We start from the raw sequence: 27,174 nt of genomic DNA on the forward strand, positions 1-27,174 counted from the left end.
TGGAATTTTTATTATATGATTGTGTGATTTTTATGCTTGTTTGCTTGACTTCTTGTGTTCAAGTGAGGGCAGTTGTAGGTGTTCATTCTCAAAAGGAATTAAAAAAAAAAAAAAAAAGAGAGATGCCATAAAAATGCACTTGTTTTAGGCATGTTGTCTTGCATGGAACTTAATATCACAAACTGTTAAACAAATCCTTTCTGAAAATATAGATTTTTCTGTATGCCATTCATCACCATAGTTGAGTAAGCTTGTTGCGTAGTATTAAAGGAAAAGTTGAGCAAGACCTATTGGTTTCGACAAAACTGAAAAGCTGTAATTTTCTCAATCAATTTGGAAGGTTTGTGGGGTTTTTTTTTCTTCCCTTTTTAAAGTCACATTAAATCCCAACATACTTAAGTCAAGTTTCCTTTTTAAGGTCTGCAACTGGTTTAAATGTCTTAATTGTGCAGTGTTGAAATGGAGATTTCTCCATGCTTCTGCAGTGATTCAAATGAGTTTCGTCCCAAGGCACACTAAATTACCTCAGTTAAATCAAGGAAGTGTGAAATCTTTTTTTAGAGTTCTGTTTGACATATTCATTTGAGTAAAATTGCCTTTCTTTCATATACAGATTTGATGGACCTCGAGGAAGAGGGTATGACAAATTTGAAGGCTCAAGACCAAGAGGGCCCCGTTTTGACTCCCAGCGCTCAGAAGGACACAGGTCACGTTTTGACCGACAGAATACTGATGGACAGCATACGAGTAGATGGGGCAATATCCCCCGTGGACCAGCCGGACAATTTTATACTTCCCAAAATACATCACATGCACATGGTTCTCGACCTGGTGGTCCACGGTGGAGGGGACCTAGGCCTCATTTAGGACAGCAGCAGTCACAAACAGACTCGAGATCAGAAAACAAAGAGCCTTTTACAGATGTAGCTGGCAATCAACAGACTGTAAGTGGAACGCAGTCTCCTCCTGATGTGAAGAGTACCAGTTCCGTTGAGCCAAATGAAGATTTGGCAGACACTCAACAGGAGCCATCCAAAGCTGAAGTCAAAGAAACCACTTCAGACCCTCCTAAAAAGTGGACGTGGAGTTCACATGATCCTAACGAGCAAGTAGAAGAGTCCAAAGCAAGTACTTCACCTATTCCAAACCAGAATTCAACATCCCTTTCTAGTAACTCTGTAGCTTTGCAGTCAGGTGTTGCAAGGACAGGAGGTGCAGTAACCCCTGTAACAGGCAGTGAGGATCTGGATTCCACAGACAGTCAGCTGCTTGATTCAGATAGTACCCAGGGCTTACCTGGGCCAGAAGGCAGGGGAAAAGGGTCTTTTATGCATGAAGATAGAGGCAAGGGGCATATAAACAGAGGAAGAGGACAGGGCAGAGGCCAGGGAGATGGCCGTGGCTGGGGAATGGGCCGTGGCAGAGGCATGGGCAGGATGGATGGCCGAGGAATGGGCAGGATGGACGGTGGCCGGGGAATGGGAAGAATGGACGGTGGCTGGGGAATGGGCAGGATGGACGATGGCCATGGCTGGGGAATGGGTAGGATGGACGATGGCCGTGGCAGAGGGTATGTGTACAGAGGCAGAGGGCAGGCTAGGCAGGCATCCATTCGTGGCAGAGGCATGTTCAGGAGAGCAGGCAGCAGGGAAAGGATGCCAGATGGGCAGTCAGGGAGCAGGGAGAGGATGCCAGATGGACGATCTGGCAGCCGGGAGAGGACGATGGGTGGCCAATCTGATAGCCGGGAGAGGGTGATGTCTAGCCGAGACAGAGAGCTAGCTGGGCGGCCAGGCAGCCGGGACAGGGGACAGCGGGCAGGCAGCCGGGAAAGAGGCCCTGTCAGGCGGGCAGGCAGCAGGGAAAGGGAGCCCATGCGGCGGGCAGGCAGCAGGGAGAGGGAGCCCATGCGGAGGGCTGGCAGCAGGGAGAGGGTCCCTGTCAGGCGGGCAGGCAGCAGGGAGAGGATCCCTGTCAGGAGAGCGGGTAGTCGTGAGAGAGGTCCTGTCAGGAGGGCAGGTAGTCGTGAGAGAGGTCCTGTCAGGAGGGCGGATAGCCGGGAGGGGGAAGCAGGAGGCAATATGGATAAACCAGGTCACCTAGGAGATGACCCTGACAATATGCCTCCTTATCATCGAGATGAGACACTCAGGGGCTCTTGGAGTCATGAAGATGAGAGAATGCATGAGGAATTTCCTTTGGATAGTAGAGATGACCCTTCAATGGAGCACGAGCATTTGGATGACTGGGAAAGAGAACGATACTGGAGAGATCACAACTCTGATTATCAGGATGATTCTGTAGATCCGTATGATAGAGATGACAGGCTGCCATCTCACCATTCAATGCCTCCATTATCTCCACTACCAGCACTACCTCATTTATCATCTGATCATGACAGACGAGATTCATGGTGGGATGACTGGAAAAGGCCAAGGGAGAGGGAACTCGAGAGAGATCTAGATAGAACTGGGAGATCCTCAGACATTTATGATCAAGATTTAGACAGAGAATGGGATAATAGAGATTGGGACATGAGACCTATGGATGACAGAGAAATGGGGAATCGTGACCTGGATATTCCCCCACTACCACCACTACCACCCCTTCCACCTCTGGACAGATATCGTGAAGACAGGTGGAGAGAGGATAGGAATAGAGACCATTATGACAGAGACCTCCGAGACAGAGGTGAGCTGAGAATTCGAGAGTATCCAGAGAGATATGACACGTGGCGGGACAAACAAGACTTTGTTCCTGAAAGGAATGATTGGGAGAGGGAACGGTTGTCAGATAGGTGGTATCCAGATGATGGAGACAGAGTACGATCTTTGGACGGTCAGCTGGATTCATCCCTTCTTCCACCTTCACATTCCTCTGATATGCTGGGAACAGATTCCAATCTGGACTCAGAACAGTCCTTGGGGGGAGTGATGGTCCTGAGCCAAAGACAGCATGAAATAATTCTGAAAGCTGCCCAGGAGCTCAAGATGCTTCGGTGAGTTGCCTGATTCTGTCACGTTTGGGAGGAAAAATAAGTAGGCATTAAGTTCTTTTCCATCCATTTTCATACTATTGCGTGTTCTCTAGAATTTTGAACTTCTGAGCTGGTACACTTCAATTGTATGGTATTGAGTGTGGGATGTGAATTTCCCCTTGGACATCTTCATGATAAATGTTTCTTGTCATGCATTAGTATATTCTGATGAGTTGACTCACTTCTGACCTATCTTTATTTTTTGTTCCCAATGCAAATTAAATATTCTGTGTTTGCCAAGAAGTAGCTAAATTTTGGCAGCCAAAGATTTCTTAGGGATTGTGAATCCACATCCAGTTTCAGCTGTTAAATAGGCAAGTCAGTCACAGTGTAACTTTAACCAGCTAAATGGACAGATTGGATGTGAATGAAATTTTCAAAGTCTTGATCAGCAGCGAGTTGCCTCTGAGATTGAGGTTTTGGTGACTTTATCATTTTTGTTTTGTTTTTTAAACTGTTTGCTCCCTTCTCTCATCATGCCTATTTTAAGAGCACAAAATATAAATTTATAAGTATTCTCTCTTTTTATTTTGCTTTACATATAAGTAGTACTAATTTCAAAGCTGAGTTCCTATGCTGGGGGAATGCACTTCATGTATTTGTAAAACTAATGACTAAGAAGCCTTGTTTGACATCAATCTGTTTCCAGTTCTAGGAGTCATCTCACTTACGTGCTTTTCCAAGCTTGAGAACAGTGTTCATTGTCTGGTGGAAGAAAACATTGTCCTGATGTAATTTCATGACCTTAGCAAGCTCTTGGAACCTCCTTTTTGGATGTTCATTAACTAATGGAGTTGCCAGATAGGTGCCATGAGAACAAACCTGTTGCATGGTGCTTCTTATGTTTTTGTTCCTTAAGTATGTTGTTATTCCCACCTCAGCTGGCCCGTAAAGCAAAGCTATCAGAATAGCTTGGTGCTTCTGTGGAGATGGTCCCTGTTTCCTGATTTCTTCCATTTACACATTAATGGTTTCATTTCTTTTCACCATAGAACAGCAGTAGAAGCTCACGTGGAACTAGTTGTTCGTAGTATCTCTATCACAGCTTTTGTGGATGAACTTATTTTTTATTAAATAATAGAGCATTTTCCCATTGAGTAGGACATTTTCCATTAGTTATTTTTCAAGATCTGTCCACATCACCTGACCAGCCTTTCCATTATTCTCAAATGAGCTTGTTGATAATTACTTTGTGATATTCCATTATCCTCAAATGAGTTTGGTAATTGTTTCAAATACTCACGTTGAGATCCATGTTGGAGTGATTCCTAATTCACGTAGTGGAACCCATTTAATTTTTGAATACTGCTTACTTTTTAATTAAAGCATAGTTTGTGCATTTGTTTTCTTTTTAGAATGTTCCCTCATTTGAACTCATAGCATCCTCAGTGAATAATTTTGTCCAGCTTGGTTGACGTTGTTTCTAAGAGCAACATAAGAGCAGTGACAAATAATCGGGAGGATATGAATGCAAGGCAAACTCAAAATGCAAAAGTTTACGAAGATCTCATTTTACAAAGTATCTGTTAAATTCCCTAAGGATTTAATAGGCATTTATTTCAAAATAAGGAATAGAATGATATCCTCTTCCACATCAGAAGTAACCTAGGGTTCAGTAAATTTAGAAGTAGAAGAAAGAGAGCACATATCTTCTGTGCGAACGTTTTCTTTGTAATTTGATGCATGGGTTTTGGTGCATTAGATATATTCATGAGAAAACCAGAAAGATAAGTTTCTTCCACTATATTCAGTGGTTGAGACAGAGGTCCATGTGACTCATTCTATTTGTGCGTTACTGAGAGAGTGCTTAGGGTCAATACCTAGTAAAGACAGGAGTTTTAATTTCACAAGCCAGATATGCTAAAATAATGAGCAGTTAAAGTGAATGCTCACTTATCACTGTTACATTAAACCATGTTGAACAATACAGAGACGTTTTGCACTTTTCTTGAAGCCGTTTTGTTTTCAAACTCTTAAGATTACTAAGCATCTGTCCCATATGGCAGCCCTTAATTGCATGCAGAAATGCAAGAAAAGTGATTTTTAAAAGGAGAGAGTAGGACTGTACTTTGTGAACCACTGCATGAGTGAGTGATTTTATTCAAGCTGAAATACTTAAGCATAGCAATGAGAACATTTTCTTTGTAGGAAAGCAGATATGTATGTCTAAGTCATAGGAGGAATACAAATATGATAATATTGATAGTATTGTTTTTAAATTTGATAAGAGGATATTCTTAAAATTAGTTGCACAGGTACTTTGCAGCAGGTTCTTACAAGCAGGTGACCTCAGTCTGAATGATAGAAACAACTTCAGGGAGACTTTTTGTTGTTGTTGTTTTCTTTTCTTACTTTTTGATCCAAGAGCTACATTAGTAGTATGGTACATCATTGCTTTTACCTGCAAAGGTAAAGCCTTCATCTGGCTTTGTTCTCATTGTGAATGTGACAGCATAGTTGGTGCTGCATACTGTTCTGTATTTATCATGTGGCTTATTTTTCATAAGCCTGGCATAAAGAAGACGTAAGTGCTGGCAATTGCTCAGTCTAATCTTTGCACTAATGCAGCACTTGGGAGCACTTTCTGTGAGCCACATTGCCCTTGCATTGGATGCTGAACAGTGGCAATACTGGCCAGGGTGGCCTCTGTTAGTTTGTAATCTGGTGGTTACAGTATTCACTGCTGTCCTGTTTTCTGCTCCACAGGACAAGGAAACGAAAGCTAACATTACCACTTTGTTTTTAAATGTTGGCATCTCTGCTGTGCTTTGGGTTGGCCTCAGTCTTGTTAGTGTGCAACCTAGAGTGAGTCCCAGAGCACTTAGGCGTATCCATGGGGCTTTGCATTTGCAGGTGTTGGTGGAAGCAGAAATCTAGCTTTGCTCTTTACTGTTGGAGGCAGCTAATATATAAATATCTCAGTGGCTAGTAAGGTGGATGTGAAACAGGGATTTCTCAATCAGTGTTGACAATATAGTGCTATGTTCTCACTTAAGCAGCGGACTGATACAACTTTCTTGTGATTCATGTGCAGAGAGCAAAAAGAACAGCTGCAAAAGTTGAAAGAGTTTAAACCTGACATTTCCACGCAGGACTCTCCGAGGTCACAGAACACAGGCACAAGGCCAGGTGCCTTTCAGGTAAATCCATCTCAAGACAGTGTAACATGCTGGTAGTAATTGCTATCTGTGTCTATTTCAGATCACTTCTGTGCTCTCATAATCAAACTTCTCTGTGGAATTACCTCCCCAGCAGTCCTTACAACTTCATCTGTCTTTTGTTGAGGCAAAGCAACTTTGTGGTTTCTTTAGATTTTCCAGAGCCTGTTTTAGTCATTCAGTTCACTGCGTCTTCCAAGCGTGGCCCACAAGAGATAGTAGCTAATGAGATTTAACAGTCTAAATTGCTGTAGGACGATGTGCAAGAAGAGGTGAGCTCCTACAAAGTAAGTTCGTAAGGCTCATGAGAAGACAGACCCTCCTTTTTTCCACCTAGCTAGGTGGGAATGCTGTATTTGAATACCAGATTCCTCTACTTTTCCTGCTTTAAGGGCTCTTTATACTTTGAAGAGGTTGAGAGGAAATAAAATTGAGGATAGTTCCATCAGAAACTCAGATCAAGTGGGCGATAGTTTGCTGTTGGCTGTCTTTATTAGGAGTTCTCATTATCATCTAGAATATTGCGAAGTGCTTGAAAGCTGACATTTGTGCACCTCCATGCCTCCGTTTCCTGCTGTGATGTGATTTATTGTTCTGCTATTTCGTCTCCTGATTGGTCTTGAGAACTCTTCTCAGATCCTTTAATTTGTATTTTGATATCTTATACCAGGTCAGAAACCAACTGAACTTCTGCAGTCATGTTTACTCACATTTATAAAGCCTTCCTAAAACAAATAAACAATTTTGTTACATGTATGTCAAAGGAGATACTGAGTTAATGCATAGACTTTATTAGTAGAATTAGTATTTGTTAGTATTTGTATTTATTAGTATTAGTAGAACAAAAAAATAAAGTCTGTCTTAGCCCAAAGTTACTGGTACCAATACACTTGGCTGTACTGACCTGTGATCCTGATGTTTAGCCAGGCCAAACTTTCTTTGTCCCTCCTCCCAGAGAAGCATTACGCTATGAAGGAGGCACTAAAAGTTTTCTTTTTTCTTTACTGGCCTCTTTCTTGTTTACAGTGTCTATAAAGTCAAGTAGTAGAACACATTTCCTACCAAGAACCGCAAACATGGTGACATCTCTAGGAAGTGACTTTACTCCTTAACTTTGGTATTTTGTATCTCAGAATACTTCACGCATCTGCCTAGAGGTTTTCAAACAACTGTTACCTTTCTTAAGATTTCTGCTGTGTCTTTGAACTTAAAGCTTTGCTTGTACCTAGAACCACGCTCCAAGTTCTGTCGCATACTGCTTATGAGGCTGCCTGTAATTTGGCAGCTACTGTGATGCTAAAAAGACTCTCATGACACAGTGCATGGTATTCCATGAGGATGTTGAGTTCAAGAAGGGATTTTATTTTTTCACTGGGAAACACCTTCCTACTGACCAGATTGCATTAAGAGTTTTCCAGGTGGTACTGCTCTCTGGGAATTTTTCCAGTGGCTTCCAGAAAGAAGCTGGCCTTATCAATCCTTTTGTGCCTCTTCAAGTTGCCCTACTTCCAGACTATTTCAGTCTCCCCACTAACAGCAGGAATCTTTGGGAATTAAACCATGAACACTTTTGAACTAAGATTGGCCTACTGAGCTTAAATTGTTATGGTTGTTTTTAAGGAGAAGATAGTATTTGAGCATTCATGTAGTGAACAAACACTAAATTAATTGAGGCTGCCAGTTCTTGAATTATTGTCCTCCTACCTATAGCACCTTGGTGGAGGTTCTATATAATTTGACTACAGATTGCCATTGTGCTTACTGACTTAGGATGAGAGAAGATTAGATGACAGATCTCTATTTAAAGTGCTTTCTGCATCTAGGTCTCTTCTCAGCTATCTTCAGAGGCACCATTAGAAGCCCAAGCTATTAAACCTTCTCCTGCTGTTATTATAAAGCCTCCCGTGTTGTTCAGACAGCCCACCCCTGTGACAAGACCACCTGCCTCACTGGCAAGGCCTGCTACAGCTATGACAAGGCCACATACTCCAGTTTCTACTCCAACTACAACCCCAAGTCATGGTCAATCTTTAAAACCATCACCTTCTGCTGTGGAACAGGAACGCTGGGATGAGGATTCTTTCCACGGTCTCTGGGACACAAATGAAGATAAAGGAGCAAATATGGAATATGAATTACGTAAACAGGAGTCAATGATGCCTCCACCAGTATCCTCGCCTGTGAAAGTACCTGCTGTTCACACCTCTGTTCCGCCAGCTGTACCAGGAACGCTGCCTCCAGTTATTCCACCGGTTCCTAAAGCACCTGTAATTCAGCAAACTGTGGATTACGGCCATGGACGAGGTGAGTATTGCAGTGAGCATGTTCATTCTGAAGCTGAGAGATAGCTCTCCCTTACCTTCTTTCTGAAGGAGCATGCTACGCAATGTATGCTTTATATATTTTGCAGCTGACATCTAAGCTGTGTACGTTGTCATCTAACACCAAGCAGTGCAATTTTTGATGACTCAGTAACCTCCAGTCTTGAGTTTAATGTTTTCTGTAGTGCTGTGATAATGAGCTTTTTCCTGTGAACTGGAATCTACCTCTAACAAACACCAACTAATGTGATCACTTCAACGTGTTGTATTTAGATTGATACTGATACTTTCCCTTAATCCCTGTAATAGCCGAGTATGGGAATAACTGTTAGAAAGTGTTTTGGGTTGCTACAGTTCTGAGGAGCAACTTACATTCTGCTTTAAGTTACTAACATTTGTGTTGTTTATGTACTGCATAACTGATATGAAGTACCCTCTCTGATGGTACTTAGAGCCCCCTGGAACCAGTGTCCTGTTCTGAGGAGCAAGAATGCTTACCAGGCATATAACACCTAAGCAGCAAAAGGCTCTGATTTTTAGTACTGAGCTTATCAAAACTAAAATTTGATATTAGTTTTTAATTGAATCAATTTCTTTCATTCTTAAAGCTCTTAACAAAAGTGAAATTGTGTCGTAAAGAAGTTTGTAAACTGTGAATTGTCATTTAAAGAGCTTTTTTTTTTTCTCTTTAAGATGCCATACGTACTTTCTAAGTAAGAATTGAAGCCATGTTGATTCCATTAAGTAGATATTTTACAGAAAACTTTGTTTTACGAAAAACTGATCATTAGGAATCTTAAGTGAGCATGTCAGTTAATATTTTTAATAGTATAGAAGTTCCATGAGTCACTGAAACTTTCACAGAATCTTAAGGTTTATGATCTAACTGCACACACTACCTGAACTCATCGAAAGAAGTTAAGTCCCACTGTTAAGGTGAAGAGATGTGCATACCTACGCGCATGCATTTCAGATTTAAAAAAAGCAAACATGCAGTTCTGTATCTAAGTGTAGTTCTTTTTACATTATCTATTAAAAGAGATCTGGTAAGTCATTTCAGTTATTTCTAGTGCCGTTGACTGATTGCTTTTCATGATGGAGGAAAAGAAATGGAAGAAGGGTATTTTAAGACCTAAATTGTTTTCTGATTATTTCTAACTAGATATAACCACCAGTAAAGTGGAACAGATTCCATATGGGGAGAGGGTAACTCTGCGTCCAGAACCTCTACCAGAGAGGCAAGCATTTCAAAAAGGTAGGGAGTGCTTGGTTACCTCTCAGAGCACTGGGTTGGCTCTTCAGCAAGGTTGTAAGGCACTAGAAGTGTATTTTAAACAAAGTAACTTCTGCTTTAAGCTGGAACTCTTTTATTTTCTTCAAAGACACTTCAGAATAACAGTTTATACTGTCTAGTATGTCAGTATATGTCCAGTAATACAGTCTATGACCAAACCACTTCAAAAACCTAGTTTGTTACCTTTAAGTGGGATTGCATGATTTGGTTGCCTTTCACAGTTTGGAAAAGAGGTTCAGTGGCTAAGTAAGTTCATTTGAGCCCTGGCATCATGTATTTCTATGCTTCTCCTGTACTCTTGTTTTTTGTTTATCCTTCAAAAATAATAAATTCGGGGTATGTTTTAGTAGTTTGGATTCCCATGAGTCTCTCTTTTCAGAGCACCCTGGTCGTTACAACAGAGAAAGAGACCGTGAGCCCTATTTTGAGCGTCAAGGCAATTCAAATGCAGATCACAGGGATTTCAAGAGAGAGAGGGAATTGCACAGAGACCGTGGTTCTGTGGACTATGACCGAGAGAGATTTGAAAAAGAGCGTCATCCCCGAGATGATAGGTATGTAGTTTTGGAACATTGCTGAAATCAGTGTGATTCAAGCTATATTGTACCTCAGCCTGTCCGTTTTGGCTGAAGTACTTGCTCATTTCTCTCTGGAGTCCATAGTAGAAGTTCTAGGAAAACACCAAATTCTCTTTTGGCAGGGTTCTTCCTACTGCCCCTTCAAGGACTCCATCTTACCGTGACAAGAAGGATCATCCATCCTCCAGGAGGGGTGGATTTGACAGACCACCGTATGAAAGAAAGACAGATCGTCCAGCATATGATCATGGGCCGTCCATGTTTGGAGGTACGGTCTCTGTCCTGAAGACATGCTAAAATATTTTGAGAAATGGAGATTAATAGAGGTGAAGTTAGGAAAAGATCAATGGATTTGCAGTATTTCTTCATTAAGAGTACAGAATTCATGAAAACTTATTTGGGTAATGTAGGAGAATTTTGTTCCTCAGTGGAGATGGGATCAGGAAAGCAGTTACATTCTGTGCTAAAAGTGTCTTTGATAGCAGTAGTTTCAAAATTAGAACTTTGAATTGGTTGGGGGAAACATCCATGAATTTATCCAAAAGTAACGAGAGTCTATTAAAACTTCTTAATTTTTCTTAACTAAGAAAATTCTTCTGTCCAATCACTGGAATTTGAAGGTGATCGTAGAAATTATCCCGAGGAAAGGATGCCTATTTCTGCTCCATCAATGCCCCGTCAGCCACCACCTGCTCCGCGAGTGGAAAGGAAGCCAGAATCTAAAAATGTAGATGATATTTTGAAGCCACCAGGACGAGATAGCAGGCCAGAGAGGGTGCGTATGCATTGCAACAGTTTCTGTGAAGTCTGTATTCAGTTTAAAAGTTCATGAGTGTGGTAATTTGGGAAGAAGGCTATGTTTGAAGAAGCGCTCTAAAGTTTATTGGTTTCTTTGCAACCCGGAGTGTTGTAGCATAGCCTTAAGTACTCCAGAGGAGATGTAAATCACCTAGGTGAACTAACATGAAATTCCTGTTAGTTACTAATATGAGTGTGTTTTATATTCTTCTGAGATCTTCACTTGGGTTTTTTGTTTATCAAAGGAAAGATTTGGCTTTACCCAGAGTCAGAGTTGGCAGTGCACTAATTAAAAAAAAAAAAAAATCAGAACAAGATCCAGCCTATGAGACACGTATGCAAGATCTGCTCAATTAATTTTATTGTAACCAGTTTTATACCAGCCTATGCAGTGTGAGCAGAGAAAACTAACATCACATAATCTTATTATTACTCCTGTGGAACTTCTTCCACACATCACAACCTTGTTTGTAAAACCTGGCACCAAAGCACTGGCTTTGCTTTGTGATATGCAGAATGGTGAGTCCAGAGCACATAATTTTCTAGAAGATTTTTTTTGAATATGAGATTGCTAAATGTAGTTGTCTCCTACCTTGTCTTACATGATCTTTGTTTCAGATTGTAATCATCATGAGAGGGTTGCCTGGCAGTGGAAAGACACATGTAGCAAAACTCATCAGGGTATGTAAACAGCTGCTCACTGTGTAGTGCTGCTTATCTCTTTCATGTGCTTTATTTGCTCTTTTCTTTCTTTTTGTATGGTATACTAAGGTAAAAAAGTGAAATCAGATGTGGTGGAGGAGACAAGATCTCAATCTAGAATTCCAGCCTGTTGATATTTCATGTTCCATGTCTTCATGTAGAATGTGAATCCTGTCCACTATTAGTCATCGTGAAGAATACTGCTCTCTTTTTATTTTGAATATAGAGCCAGGAATTGAAGTTTGCCAATACCGTTTTAAAGATCTTACATAAAAGAATGAAATTTGTATAGGAACCCTAGAGTGTATGTTTTCTGTTTTGTTTTCTTCTTAGGATAAGGAAGTAGAGTGTGGAGGACCTGCACCAAGGGTGCTCAGCCTGGATGACTATTTCATCACTGAAGTAGAAAAGGAAGAGAGAGACCCAGATACAGGGAAAAAAGTAAAAAAGAAGGTACTTCTGATTGATTTGTCTTGCTTCTTCCACAAAATAAACATTGTGGCACAACACAGTAGCAGTCAGAATTCCTGTCTTTTGCTCTGGAAGAACACAGAGGTCTCTGACTTGTTTTGAAAAACAAATCAATATAGAATCATAAAATATCCTGAGTTGGAAAGGACACATAGGGATCATCGTGTCCAACTCCTAATGTGACTACTATAACTCTACCTAATATAAATTAAGGGCAAATGGGTGAGTGATTGAAAGCTGATTTGGAAGAAGGCTTTCTCATACTTTCTCGTACTTCATGGTCAGGATATTCAGCAGTTGAATATTAGTGGTTTAGTAGTTTCCTCATTCTTAAATGCCTTTGTCATTAAACCAGGTGATGGAATACGAATATGAAGCTGATATGGAAGAGACTTATCGTACCAGCATGTTTAAAACTTTCAAAAAGACATTGGATGATGGCTTCTTCCCCTTCATTATCCTTGATGCTATCAATGATAGAGTGAGGCATTTTGAGCAGTTTTGGAGTGCAGCAAAAACCAAGGGTTTTGAGGTAAATGTCTTAAAGTTGTGTGAAATTTCTAACACTTGCATGCTGGTATTTCAGGACTTTAGAGTGCAAAGACCTTCCCATATTAAGGAAAACTGCAGTGGTTTACAATTACAAATGTATTTTTTTTTTAGCATGGACAACAGAGGACCTACAATCACCAGTTAGAAAAAGAGCTCTGAAAATTGATTTATGGCACCTAATATACAGCATCTAATATTGTCTTCCTCTTTCTAGGTGTACTTGGCTGAAATGAGCGCAGATAACCAGACCTGTTCCAAGAGGAATATCCATGGACGCAAGCTAAAGGACATCAGCAGGGTAACTGTATACATATGAAGTCGTAGCAAGTTTTGTTGTGTTTTTGCTTCTGCTCTTGTTGGAAAACTTGGTTTCTTTTAGTCTATGTAATGCCTACAGCTTTCTTCTAAGAAGAACTGGTAGTTATTTCCTGGGATTGGCTGAAATGAATTAAGAACAGATTCATCTTTTTGTGATTTTTTTTTCCTTTGAATTTCTTGCATTTTTGAAAGCGCTTCGTGTTTATGTTCTTCCTTCTTAGATGTCTGATCACTGGGAGGCAGCACCACGTCACATGATGCGCCTGGACATTCGCTCTCTGTTGCAAGATGCTGCTATTGAGGAGGTAAAAATACCTCTGCTTGTTAAAATGACAAGTTATGGAGGTGTGACTATTTTGAAAATATAAAGCAGAGGAAGATAGAATCACAACAGGTTGTGCAGTTGGCTCTGTAGAAAGCTGAAACTGCTGTCAGACAAGTGTATTCCATTATTCTTAACAAATATGTAAACACAAATGCACATGCTACTTTGTGAGGCACTTTTTAGATCCCAGACTTGATGCATCTTTGAGGAAGAGTTAAAACCACTTTGTTCTTTAGCAACTATTAGGACTAACTAAAGAGTATTCTTGCTTTCTCAGAGCTTGGCACCTTTCCAGGTTACTGGATCAGAACTTGAGAAATAATTAGTGTCTAAAATAGGTGAAGAACGAACAAACTTTTCTGGGTCCATGATCCGAGAAATCCAGACCTGTGCAGAGAAGTAGATAAATAGCATTTAGCAAATTATACTTAATGTATAAATATGCTACCTTTTCCTTCTATTTACGGTTTGTCATAATGTGCATCTTGGATATGCTATCTTTCTGTGTTCCATCCTTCTTTGGGAGACATATCAGGAGGTCTGGAGATAAACTACTATGTTAGTCACATCTTTATTCTTCTACTTGAACTTGGAATCTTCAGCTTACCCTGCTTAAAAGATAAGACTTAGAAGCCAAGCAGAGCCTTTTAAGTCTGTGCTTGTGCTTTGTAACAGGTGGAGATGGAGGATTTTGATGCAAATATTGAAGACCAGAAAGAAGAAGCCAAAAAGGATACAACGGAGGAAGAAGAGAGTGAACTGGTAGGAGACACATCAGCCATCTCTAACAAAATGCTTGTTAATATGTCTGAGGGAAAGTCTTGTAAATGCCAATCTGTTGCCATTCTTAGCAGTGCCATCTTAATACACACATTTCTAGTCACTTCTTCCTTAAACATTTCTAAGAGAACTTCAACATTAAATCCTGTTATTCCTAACTGAAGTTTTAAAATCATCTTTAAGTGTATGCTACAAACAGCATTATCAGAGTAACATGGCAACATGCCTCTTGCAGACATTTGTTTATAAATTGCAGTGCACTGTAGCTCTCTCTTCCAGATTATCTAAGTATCAAACCAAGTGGAGAGATGGGAAGAATGGGCAAAGGCTCAATTAGCTTATTTATTTTCTCGTGTCTAAAGAACTCAGCTGTCATAGTATATGATAACAGATATGAAGAATACTTTCTCTGCCAAAGCACTCTGACTTTGTCAGTAGGTATTTCCAAGCTGAGGGATGAGATCTTTTGGAAGAATGGAGGTTAGAGAATTGCCCTGTGGTTTGACTCTTTGGAGTATGTATTTAGAAGGCTTCCGAATGTAACTTCTTGGTGTGTGTTGGAGCTACAACTAATCAGGGCTCAAAAAGTTGAGAGTGTCAAATCCTAGTTCCCACAACCAAGCAGTTAAATTCCAATAAACAGGGAGTAAGCAAAAGCTGGGATGAGCAGAGTCCATTTTCTTGATCAGAATACATTTTTCCTCAGAAGTGGCAGTCTAGAAAACACTTGAAATCCAGAAAAAGAAAAATAAAACTTAGGAAGAGTGGATTTTAATGAGCATCTGTTTTTCGTTTTTGTATTTTTGCAGTATGACTCATTCATTCTCTTGATTAAATTATTCTCTGACAGAGTATGAGGATGGGTAAGATGTGGTTAGAAGTTGTTAAAGATGCATCCATGTTTACAAGAATATGGCTGCTAGTTTCTCATTTCCCGGAGACGAGTTATGTCTAGAAAAGAAAGCTGTCTTTAGCTTTTGAGAGAAATCTGTGCATAAATATGTGTGTGTGTTTATGGGCTTTGGGGAGTGTCCTGTTGCACAGCACATTATAAGAATAGGCCTTTTCTTTATGAGACAAGGGGAAACCATGGTGGTGAAAGCTATGCAAATTATTGATAACTAAAAATAATCTACATATAAGTATGCCTTCTGTTCAGATTCATGAAAGGTGATAAATATCAAAGAATTATCTGCTGTGTGTAATCTCTACTGTTGAGTCACCTGGCTAATCTCAGAGAGGTATGTCAGACAGAAAGGAGGAACAGTACGTTGTATTTGGTGTCTGTCACCTTCTTGAGAACAGTCAATAAGGGTTCTTCAGTTCATTTTGCTGCACTTCTCTTAATCCTGTGGAAAAAGAGAGGTCTCCATCTGCCATCTGGTCTTAATCTTTTTCTAACCTATCTGAGGACTTGGATACTACACAGATTCAGCACACGTTAGTGCATTTCACACCCTCCAAGTCACTCTTTTGTTGCTATTATCAATTCTTCTAGGGTTGTTTGAAGCATTCAGACAACTCTTGCTTTTCTGTGCTTGATGGTATGATTTACTGATGCATTTAACTTAGCGTTCTCACCAGCGTATCACACGTTGCATTGTTCAATACAGGCTTCTAGTTGTGGTGTAACTTCTCTGAGAAACTTCTAATGCACAACTTGCTTTAAAAGTAGAACTATGCATACATGCCTGAATGTTTTCTGTCGCAATGAAATACTGCAGCACAAACTACTTTAGTTTGTATTAATTACAGACTCGATTAACAAACATTAAAATACAGAAATCTGATAATCTCATCTCACTGAGGTATACTTGACAGAAGAGAGATCTGACGAGGATTTTGGACAAGCAGTGCTGAACGTAACCAAAAGCAGTGTAGCTCTCTGGGATGGTGCAGTCTGATTTATTAACTCATAGCGTTCACTAATACGTGTGTGTTCACACTGGAGACAACATATAAATAGAGCAGGGAACAAGTTAGTAAATGAAAACTGCTCTGTGGATTGTTTATTTTCTCGCTGAAATCTTCTAGAGTGGTTCTTCTGCCTCTTAAAAATCCTTTCTAAAACAATGAAAGGGTTTGGTTTTGCTACAGTGGGCTTTTTATGCAATTGCAGAGAAACATATGTAGTTTCATACCAAATCTAAGCAGCTAAAAGGACTTATAAGGTATTGCTTAATAAGGATTTATTTGTCCAAGAGTATAAAATAAATTACAAGGAAATACCTAAAATAAATACCTTTTGCCAAATTTAATATCGTTATGTTCATTTGCAAGGAATAAACTGGCTAAAGATAGTTACATATAAAACATTTGGTGCCGTTATTTGTAGGGAAAGAGCGTTCAGAAGGAATCATTGAAATATGATGAGTGTTATTTTTAAATGAAAAATCATAGTTAAAGCTCAGAGATTCAGCAGATGCTGACTTTTAAAAAATAGAAAAATAGTTTTGTTGTGGACTGAGCATTTATAGAAGAATTTAGTATGTTCATTTGAAAGGATTAAGTGAAACTTGTGTGTAGTAAATCTGGAAATACGTTCTTAAAAGCATGCAACTAAGGTAACTTTTGCATTTGTATTTGTAAAGCCTTGCATATTCTTAATGCCTGATAAATTGTGTTGCTGGAACTTTGCCACCTGGGATTATATAACCTAGTAACAGTGCACACAGCATCATTGCTATCTGTTAGACTTGTTTGGAGTTCTATGTCGGAAGCAGCATTCTTGTAATGATGTGCAAGGGCTGCTAATACCGCTGAAAGGGAAGTGGATGCAGAAGTTCTGAAATACTGAGTAACTTGTTTCCTTCATCTGATAACAAGAGTTGTGTCTTACAAAAAGAAATACCTTAAGCTCCCATTGTAATGCTGTTTCCAGTTCAAAAGTGATATGCATGTGTATCTCTCTCTAATCCTCCGAGCTTCTCTCTGTGTATGATTTAGGGTTACATTCCGAAAAGCAAATGGGAGATGGACACTTCTGAGGCAAAGCTAGGTGGGTATTTATTTTTTCCTGTTTCTTATAGTTGGTATCTGATGATATTTGCAAAACTTTAATTTTCATTTTTACTGTGCCTCCCTAATAAAAACAAATAAATGTATTGGTCTCCTACACGTGTCTGAAACTGCAAAAGCCTTTATACAGAAGAAAGGAATTTCTCTCTGTTGCCAGAGGCAAGGGAATTATGACTTTCTAGCTATCACTATTTTATATACTCCTTAATTGTTCTTTATCTGTTCAAGGAAAGTATTTTGTTGTAAAATTGAAAACAAACAGTATTTCTATTCTTTATTCATCTCCATATTACAAAAAGCAAAGACTCAATTTACATTACACTACATTCTTGTTCGTACTGCGTATGTTTTTCTCAAGTCTAAATGTTGTCAGTAATTTCTTACTTTCTTGGATACTTGCATAGTAAGTAAAACTGTATTGAAGTTGCATCTTGCTTTCCAAAACTGGCATGTGTGTGGACAAAAATGTCATATGTATTATTATGTTTTCAAAAATTTGTGTGCTAATAACTTAGAAGTTCATTATACTTTTCAAATTCCAGGGGAGTAATAGAATTCTCCTTAGTAAGGATGCAAAATGGACTTTACAGGAGCACAAGGGCACTATGTTTACTGCACTTTGGATTAGTGCTACTGACTGCATTATACATAAGTGCTAACACTGCGATTCTGTCAAAACCAAAAGCAACCTTTGGGCTGAAATGCAGTTGCCACAGGTGTGATGGAACACACAAATTTTGGGAAGAACTTTTTAGCCATGGTGGTTTTCTTTTTTAATTTTTTCTAATGAAAAATAATGTTATTAAGTCAGGATTCTATCACTGAAATCTGCATAAAGCTACAATTTTCTGTCACATCTATGAGCAGTAACAAATACCTGAATGGGATACAGCATGTCTTAACATTTTTTTATGTCTACTTCTGCATGTGTGGTACAACCCTGTGTATCACTATTTTCCAGTAACCAAAATCACCATTGTACAGTAGAGATAGCACTGGAAGTTCTGGCTTACATAAAGCAGCTTTTCAGCTCTTGCTGTTAACTGCTAAGCTGCACTATCTCTTTTGCTGCTGTGCTCTTTTTTAAGTGTTATAAGTATTTGTGGTATATATGGACTTTGTGGCACTTGCAGTACAATTGCAGGAGCCTCAGTGGTTCTGGCTTGCCAAACAGCAAGGTTCTTGAAGACAGAATTAAGGATTTTCCTGCATTCTTGATTTAAAAGTTAATTATTTTGATATCTGAAGATTATATCTTAAGTTTGTAATGTTTTTTTTCTACTCCTCATTGTTGCAGAATGCCAGGCTCTGATATGCTATGTGTTGCTCTACATGTTGACATAGAGTGTCCTGTAAACACTGAATAATAGGAACAAATGATTTATACAGCATACAGCGAACATTAACTCATCCCATGCATGTAGTTAGTACGATGGAAGTCCAAAGGATGTCCTAAAACAGTTTTACGTTTAATATTTATTAACATGGGGACTGTGACTGCAGCAGAAATTTACAGATCAAAGCTTTCCTCACTCATGGTCAAATACTGCTAATAGATAGCAGCAGAGAACTGCGTTGACTTTCTTTCCATGGGAAAACCTTGTAATATTAAATGCAAGAGGATTTTTATATGGTCTCAACATAAATGTAAAATTGAGAGTGAGCAGCAGCAGCATTAGTTATATTCTAAAATGAATTGCTTGCAAGATTGTTGAAATAATCCTTTAACAATCAGAGCTCAATTAACAAACTGAACTTTATCCGGCTACAAGTCACAGATACAGGTGCTGCAAAGGCCTTTCTATTAAATCTGTATTTGCAGTTTTACTTTTCTAAATACCTTCCAGATTCCTATTTACTTATTTCCTTATTTACGTAGAACTATGGATTAGAGGTAAATTCTGACAGAAGACATTTTTTAAAAGCCTGACACTCCTGTGTGATGAATGCTGGGGTTTTTTGAAGTATCTCTCTGCAAGGTCAGAGAGCTTTTAGCTCTGAGTATGCTTTATAAGCACTTGCAGTCTGCAAGCAAGTATGATTCCATTAACTTGCAGGCCTGTTTCAATGGATGACCTATTAAAATTATTTCCTGAAAGGCACACCAAGTGTGGTATGTGTTTGTTGTTCCAAAGTTGGGTTCTTTCCTGGGAGCTGGCCTGCCCATTAGATTTATTGCCTTAGTCCCAACAGGCATGCATCTGCACAAGTCATTTAGTGCAGAATCTAAAACCAACACTGTAAGTCTTGTTTTGCCTTTTGGTTTTCTTTCTGAAGGAACACTGTTAAGTGAGAACACAGTAAGATCTTACTGGTCACGATAAGCCTCAGAAAAGGTCTGAAAACGTTGAGTTCTTTTAGCTTCAGTTCTGATTGTTCCAGTCTCCATACTGTTTGCCCCTGAGCTCTTGCTTTCATTTACATTTACTTTGGCAGGAACGATGCATTCCTCTGACCGTGTGCTGGTGTATTGTTTCCCTATGCGTTGTGACCGCACAACCACATTTTTACTTTAAAATCTAGTCAGCACTTCTTCAGTTTTAGCATGTACTGCACACAGGGTCCTACCCTTACAGAAATGGGATTTTTCTATTCTGACTGTAAGCGTTCAGTGCGATCCTGTTTCGAAGTGTGGCTTAACTGCGAGTTGGACAAACTTCTACGAAAGGTGAAATGAGCCGTGCCATAGCTGAAGTTCTGATGCCATTGTAAAGTCTGTTCTGGGATGCAAATAACATTCTGCTTAAAACATTGTGGCTTTCATGTAAGAACGGCAAAAATGTATTCAGTTGATAAATTCAGTTTCTGAAGGAGCAAAGCGAGTAATTGACTTTTGGAAACCTTATAATTAAAACTGTCAAGGTAAGTTTTTAAGTTCTGTAGGTATTTTAAAGTGCTACTGCTTCACTGTTTTTAAAATGCAAATGGTACAAGGATTCGTTCGGCAGTTTAACACTGAGTAATCATCTACCATAAATATTCACAAGTACCATTGTTACCAAATGGCACCTTGTCTCATCGTCAGGAAAGTTTTAAAAAAGGAAAAAAAGCTCTGCAGTGTTTTGTGGTAGGCATTTCATATCACCTTAGGGTGTGTCTGCTGCATATGAACCACAGTGGTACGGACGGGAGCACATCTCTCTGGAAAGGCAATGCAACTTCAAACATGGAAGGAGATAACAAAATGAATTCTATGTGGCAGTAACAGAAAGAAATGGGGATGTCATATTCTGAATGTCTCTTGAACTCTGGTAATGAGTTACGCATTTCTTGGCAGTATTTTCAATTTGTCTGTGTGCAACAGGGACTTGGGAGAGCAGACTCTTCCACAGCGGTAACGAGATACACTTGCATGTTGTCTCCCAATAACACTGTGTCTCAGTTATGCATAAAGGTGAACAGAACTCCTGAACTCTCAGTTCTTCACGTTCCCACGTGCTCCTCACTCTGTTTCATGCTATCCCTTTGAATGTTTTCCTGGAAACCCCTATTCTGGGAATGATCTACACGGATCAGTCAGTAATGCTAAGGAGTAGTGCAAGACGCTATGTGCTGAGTAACAGGAGTGTTGTGTACATTGATTTTGTCTTCTAGAGGGAGTACCGTCTTTCTGTGGAGATTGAGCTTCAAATTTGGCAGATTTAACTTAGAGCAAAAGAAGAATCTTAAGTGAACGGTATAACAAGATACCATGTAACAGATAGAAATATTCTGCACAGACTTTTCTTAAATGCTCTTTTTTGCAGAGGGGGATTACAATGTTCTCTCAGAAGAAATTCTGTATCTGTTGCAGGGCAATGGGGCAGAGGTGGATTCTTAAAACAATGAGTTGTATGAGGGAGAAATTTCTTCACCAGTTTGTGGCACTGAAACCTTACTAGCATGTTTACATCGCCATTGCCTCACCTTCTCTCCTATATTAAGTAAAAAACCCTCATCTCTGAACTGATCTTCTTTAAATACATACTTTTGAACATCATCTTCTGCTCTCCAGAAAATATACTGCTGTGTATTTGATTTATTTCAGAGGCCTTTGGTGGATAACTTTAATTACATCGCTGACTTCTGAGCAGTGTTACTGATATTGCTGGAAATGGTTCACAGAATACAGCTACCATGCTTATTATTTCTTCTTCATACACTGGCTGCTGGTTTATAGAACAGCAGCATGCAACAGCAGAAGAACTAGGATTTACTTTGACTTGCGGAGCCAGATTTTGTTTTCATGTCTTACCGTTCATAATCTTAAAATGAGCGATTCCTTTGTCTCCTTTCTAAAAGCAGCTTACCATATAATTTCAAGGCAGTGTTGTTTTTTCACTGAAAATAAGTATCCAAAGAGGAACAAAACTCTAGAACCTTTTTCCTAATGCCTTTATTGATTCAGTAAGAAAGAGAAGAAAATGTTGACTGTTGGACAAACGGCATTTCTCAGATATTTGTGGCTGACCACGCAACAAAAGATTCTGACGCTTTTGTGGGTTTTGGGGGTGGTTCTTCCTCTGGGGAGGAATAAAAAGGGAGGTCAGGGCTTAAGGGGAGTTTTTGTTCTGCAGAAAGGGTATTTCAAGAATTTGTATTGGCTGCATTAAGTTATATGATTATCACCTATTCCCTGGTATTGCATGTACGCCATGGTTGACGTGGTTGACAAGTCCGGCAAAGATGCTACAGCTTTAGTATTGTGTTCTAACAAGTGGATCTGTAGTTCCTTAAAGAGCTATGGGTGGCTCTGTTATATCTATAAGGACAGACTCTATATGCTCTGAACGGCCAAAAAACAAGCTTTTCTCCCTCCTGCAAATAATAAGACTGAGTGTTGTTGCCACGCAGTTAATGTGAAAGTTCAATAAAACTTGAAAATTGTGCTGAGTCTTCTAGTTTATTTCAACTCTCATCATTCTACCTGTCAAGACAACTGGATGTACAAGTTCTGCTGCTCATTCTTTTGAAACTATTTCCACCTTCATCTTTGTTTGTGTGAATAGTAGAAAAAAAATCTCCTTTAACTCTGAGGCTCTGTGTTTGTTCTCAGACAAGCTGGATGGTTTGCGGACTGGCACTAAAAGGAAACGTGACTGGGAAGCAATTGCCAGCAGAATGGAAGATTATCTGCAGCTTCCAGATGACTATGATACACGTGCTTCTGAACCTGGAAAGAAGAGGGTAATACATTTTCAAATAACTTTCTGTAGATGCCCATTGAACAATCTCTGAAAAAGAATTCACATGAAGTCGATCTGTGTCTATAGATATGGGAATTTTATTGACTCCCTTTTCATTCTAATGTTCTATTAAATTCTGTAGGAGAATGTTTTTGAAAGTAGTGTTTTCTGGAGGTAAACAGATTATGTGTAACGAAGTGAGAAGCTGTAGACAGTGGAGGTTAACTATGCATGGCATGGGTATTGATGGATGTAGTCATGCCCCAGTTCATGGTGAGGAAGAAGATAATTTGTTTCAGAGGAGCTTTTAGAGTCCTTTTCTTACGCAGTATGTTTTGTGATGAGATATTGTGATTCTAAAGCAAGATTATGATTATTTTATTAAACTAACTTTCTGATAGGTCTTATAATAAGCAGTGAGAGAAACAATACACTGTTCTTACTTTTGAAAAGGTTCAGCTGAGGAAAAGAATGCCAGCTATTGTAGGTCTCATATCGGTTAGATCTTGTAGAAGTTGCCTCCTGTACATACCTTACATGGTATGTAAAGATGAAAGAGGTAATAGGAAGAGGTGTGTGTTTGTTTGTTTGTTTTCCAAAATAGAAAGAAAAGCTTTTACTTTGAGAATTCTATCTTCAAGTCTGACTGGTTACAGTGTGCTAAAACTTATCATTTTGTGTGGGTAGCACGTTAATATTGTCCTGTATGCTTAAATCTTAGGTTTACTGTCACAACTACCACTACCTGGGTGGGAAAAAAAGAATATACAAGCTTGTATTCAAAGCATAGCCAGCATCAATAACTATAAGCTCGTATTTGGAAGTTTATTATTGCTTTTCTATGTCCTGTGAATTTTTGCTCAAAAGCAAAATGGTCATGTCGTTTGTACCCATGCAAACAACGCTATATGTCAAGAGGCACATTTACTGCCAGTTACAGATCACGGAGTCACTTTCCAACTCATCATTTCTGCTGCAAACATTATATTCAAACATATATTCAACTGCCTGGATTTCCATCTCTATCCACTGTGAACATACATAGTAGTAATCTGCATAAAACAAAACATAAGGCTAAGAGTGTGCCGAGCTTATTGTGTTAACTTTAAGGAAAACGTAAGTTAAGGGAGGGAGGAGGGAGGGAGAAAGAAGGCTATATGTACTCAGAACTCTTAGTAACAGCTAGTTCTATATTAAAACTGACAAGGAGTTCTGTATGTTGTACAGGACACAGTTGAATTTGGATCTAAGAATTTGAAGCTGATATGGATAATGTTAATCTTTATGGCATCGTTCTTATTTAGTGAATGAGTTGATCAGAAATGCAGTTCATTCACTTTTGCTACTAAAAGTAATTTGAGCTAAATATCCATGTTTGAATTTTCTGTTTTGTTTTGTAAGGTGAACTAGAAAACGTAGGTAATACTGCACTGTGTGTGTGAGAGAAATGGAGTTACTAAGACATTTGCAGAGGAGAAGTGGTGGTTGAACAAAGCAAACGTTGCTTGTCAGTATGAATATCTGAGGAAATTCAGGTAGATGGTGAATAGGGGGGTGCTGGCAGAAAGGTGTTAACAGTATGTCCTGAAGTAACAAACCAGTCCAAATGAGGGTATCGGGGAGGTGTCCTTCAGCTACTGTTTTCCTCATCCTGCGATTGTGTGTTGCTGTTGAGTGTCTGAACTACAACCATTCATCATCTCCTTCCTCCGTCCCTGCTGCTGTGCTCCCCCTTATCAGTTATCTGGTTTTGTGGGTGAGGGAATGACTGTATGTATTTGAACAGGACGAGTGCAGGTGTTCTGCGTGACTGTGAAGAGCCGCAGAGGCAATAGATGCAGCTGTAATGTATGAAGAAGTTTTTTAGTAGGAAAACGTATAAAAAAACTACCACAGAAGATAGAGAAGAAAACAGTCATTATTATTCAGTCATTCATTGCTGAGTTGCTCTTTATGCTGTCTTCGTATAGTTTGTAGCCTTCTCGATGTTTCCATTGTGCAACTGAAAGGTTGTACAGAAACAAAGACACCAAATTAATCTTTGATACTTCCTGAAGAAAGCATTGTGTTGAATAGAAAAATAGTTGTAGTGATTTTTCTGCTCTCAGAATTACAGCGCTGAAATGGAAAATGCTAATCCTCCATGCCTATTTTCTGCTTCATGGTGCATTCAGGATATTCAATTAAAAGATAGCACAACTGGTGTAGTTTCTGTCTTTACTCATCAGAAAACAAATTGGTAGGTACCTGTTGGTATTAAACTAAGTACAGGTTCAAATTCTTGTACTCACCTGCAATGGGAAGGAAGCTTAGATGTGTCTCAGGAATTCTTAAAGGGAGTATACAACTGATAGTATGTTCTCCATAGGTGCGGTGGGCAGACCTAGAAGAAAAGAAAGATGCAGACAGGAAAAGGGCCATTGGTTTTGTTGTTGGACAAACAGACTGGGAGAAGATAACAGATGAAAGTGGACATCTTGCAGAGAGAGCCCTCAACCGCACCAAGTATATATGAAAAAGTGGTTAAGTGGAATTTTGTGCCTTTAAGGTATGTATTTGGTCATCTTGCATGTTTATGGCCTTGATGCTTATTGGTTGGTTTGTTTTTGAAGTGTTGAGGTTGCAGGTCACGTCACCATTAGAGTTCTCCCAGACAAGATTATTTGATACAGTAGCTGTCAGCTGTGCACTTTCAGCATACATTCCCCTGTACAGCATCTAAAACCTAAAGGAGAAAGATTGTCAGCTCTCAGTGTCCAAAACCTGCTAACAACGAATAGTTACAGCACTGTAAGAATAGTTGAGCTGTGTGCCCAGTCCTATCTAGTTCAGATTTTGCTTGCTCTATCTTAACTGTCCATTTTAGTTGCTGTTTTACTTGATGTAACAAAGTTTTCCTTTCTTTACAGGCCACTTGCTCTGAGGAGATGTGAACCAAGGTGTCATGAGCATCTTGCATGGGTCATGTCACTCCCACCTTCACTGTTTTCATTTGTTATTTTAGTTTCAGCAATTTTTTGAGATGTTGGCAAATACCCAGTGCCCTCAAAGAAAAATAATCCCACTGCTCCTAAATGAGAGAAACAGTTTACTTTTTAATATTTTTTGGAGGGGAGAGGGGGGGAGGGCCAGTAGTTTTAGCTGCTGTTAGTGGGATTAAGTGGAAGGATTAGACAGATGTTACCTCCACTGTACTGTCACAGAATGTTTTATCACCTTTGCTTTGTTGCCGTTCTCGTTTTATACTGTATGTACCTTGTAGCTTATTGTATTAGTAAGCAGAACAATAAATTTCACTATAAACTCTGTGTTCTTGGTGGACCATATAGCATGGATTTTGTTTCACCTTTTAATGTGGTCTGTGTCTTCACATGTTGACAGTACTCAGAACTGTCCATACCTGGAAGAGGTGCTGTGCTCCTATTCTGGAATGTGTCCTGTCTTCTAGGTTGATCACCTGCTCTTCTTCTCATAGACAGTTCTAGTAAGGCCTCAACCTTTGCTGGCCTTTAGAAATTACATCATACTCTTTCTCCATGGAGAGCGGAGATGATCATTTTCTGGATCCTAGTTTGTCCGCTATGTCAAATCTCCATTACTCCATGAGTATAGATTGTTTTGGATGGCTCTGAAATACTCAAAGTAGTAATGTATGAAGGACATTTATTTAATGCCGAACTTGAGAACAGGTACTACAGAGTTCTGTGGAGAGCAGCCTAGAAAATTCATTCTGGTCTTACTGTGTCTTTTAGTGAATGCTGTTCCTTACCAGGGCTTTTCATTCCGCTCGTAAGTCTACTGTCTTGTAGAGGAATGTCTTTAAAAGAAGCAACAAAGACCAAATATTATAACCCTCTATTCATTTAATAAATGTTTAACTTGCTGAAAAAGAAAAAATAATACTCCACAGTATTAAAACTGATCAAAATTCTTCATAGCTGGCGGCGTACCACTTCTGCACAGTATCACAGGTTTGCTGGTGAAAACTTTGTTCACTCAAATTTTGAAGGCAATACCTTGTGTTAACGACGTCATAACCAGTCAAGGTGTTTACATCTGAAAATAATCGTTATTCTAGTGGTGAATCGAATCTTTCTCCTAATCTTTTTGAGGAATGCAAACGGAGTCCTGAATTTCTTTCTTTGCTCCTCTTTGCTGCTCTGCTGAGCAATCATGTTGTGTTTTTTTTTCTATGTTGGAAAATCAGCTGTTTCTGCTGTAGCGGTAGTTTGTGCCATTAAGAAGAGCAAGTGATGCTAAAGGGTGGTTCTGTTTGCCATTCTAATGATTTAGTTTAGTGGGCATTTATCAGCTTTGTCTGTGTTGTATGACTGAAACCTCTTTGGAAAAAAGTGCATGAGTATATGAACTCTTGTTATGCCCTGAATGTTTTTAGTATGAGAAAATCAAGCTTCCTGAATACAAAAACAGAATGTGAAGACCATGCCCTTTTTCTGTTTGTACACTATGGTGTAGCATATATACTCCCTTTTTAAATGTTGTCAAGTGTTCTTTGAATTCTGACTGAGAATTGCTGACAAGGGGAAACCTATAGGTACCAAAAGATAGTAGACTGTGTATTACTGTGCAAATCCAGCACATTTCACTTCAGGGAAGCTTCTCTCTCAAGTACACATCAAATGGTTTTCAACCTACT

The 27,174-nt window shown here is 39.3% G+C and overlaps 1 protein-coding gene across 10 annotated transcripts in view; it reads left to right on the top strand.

Moving 5' to 3' along the window:
* The window catches only part of YLPM1 (YLP motif containing 1), a 46,773-nt gene that overhangs the window by 10,302 nt on the left and 9,297 nt on the right, over positions 1–27,174 (top strand). Inside the window, exons 5-21 of one of the 10 annotated variants that reach the window (XM_040701845.2) lie at positions 614–2,998; positions 6,072–6,177; positions 8,019–8,499; positions 9,679–9,771; positions 10,190–10,364; positions 10,511–10,656; positions 10,976–11,163; positions 11,805–11,867; positions 12,222–12,341; positions 12,715–12,891; positions 13,126–13,209; positions 13,451–13,534; positions 14,230–14,316; positions 17,281–17,332; positions 22,388–22,518; positions 24,886–25,065; positions 25,427–25,825. In XM_040701845.2, the coding sequence (XP_040557779.1) occupies positions 614–2,998; positions 6,072–6,177; positions 8,019–8,499; positions 9,679–9,771; positions 10,190–10,364; positions 10,511–10,656; positions 10,976–11,163; positions 11,805–11,867; positions 12,222–12,341; positions 12,715–12,891; positions 13,126–13,209; positions 13,451–13,534; positions 14,230–14,316; positions 17,281–17,332; positions 22,388–22,518; positions 24,886–25,032 (4,519 nt within the window). In that variant the 3' untranslated portion in view covers positions 25,033–25,065; positions 25,427–25,825. Of the gene's footprint in view, positions 1–613; positions 2,999–6,071; positions 6,178–8,018; positions 8,500–9,678; positions 9,772–10,189; positions 10,365–10,510; positions 10,657–10,975; positions 11,164–11,804; positions 11,868–12,221; positions 12,342–12,714; positions 12,892–13,125; positions 13,210–13,450; positions 13,535–14,229; positions 14,317–17,280; positions 17,333–22,387; positions 22,519–24,885; positions 25,066–25,426; positions 25,826–27,174 lie in introns of those variants that run through there. The other 9 variants (XM_040701846.2, XM_040701848.2, XM_040701850.2 and 6 more) reach the window with 9 other exon arrangements.

The sequence above is a fragment of the Gallus gallus genome, chromosome 5 (assembly GCF_016699485.2).
Source record: "Gallus gallus isolate bGalGal1 chromosome 5, bGalGal1.mat.broiler.GRCg7b, whole genome shotgun sequence".
NCBI classification, from domain to species: Eukaryota; Metazoa; Chordata; class Aves; order Galliformes; family Phasianidae; genus Gallus; species Gallus gallus.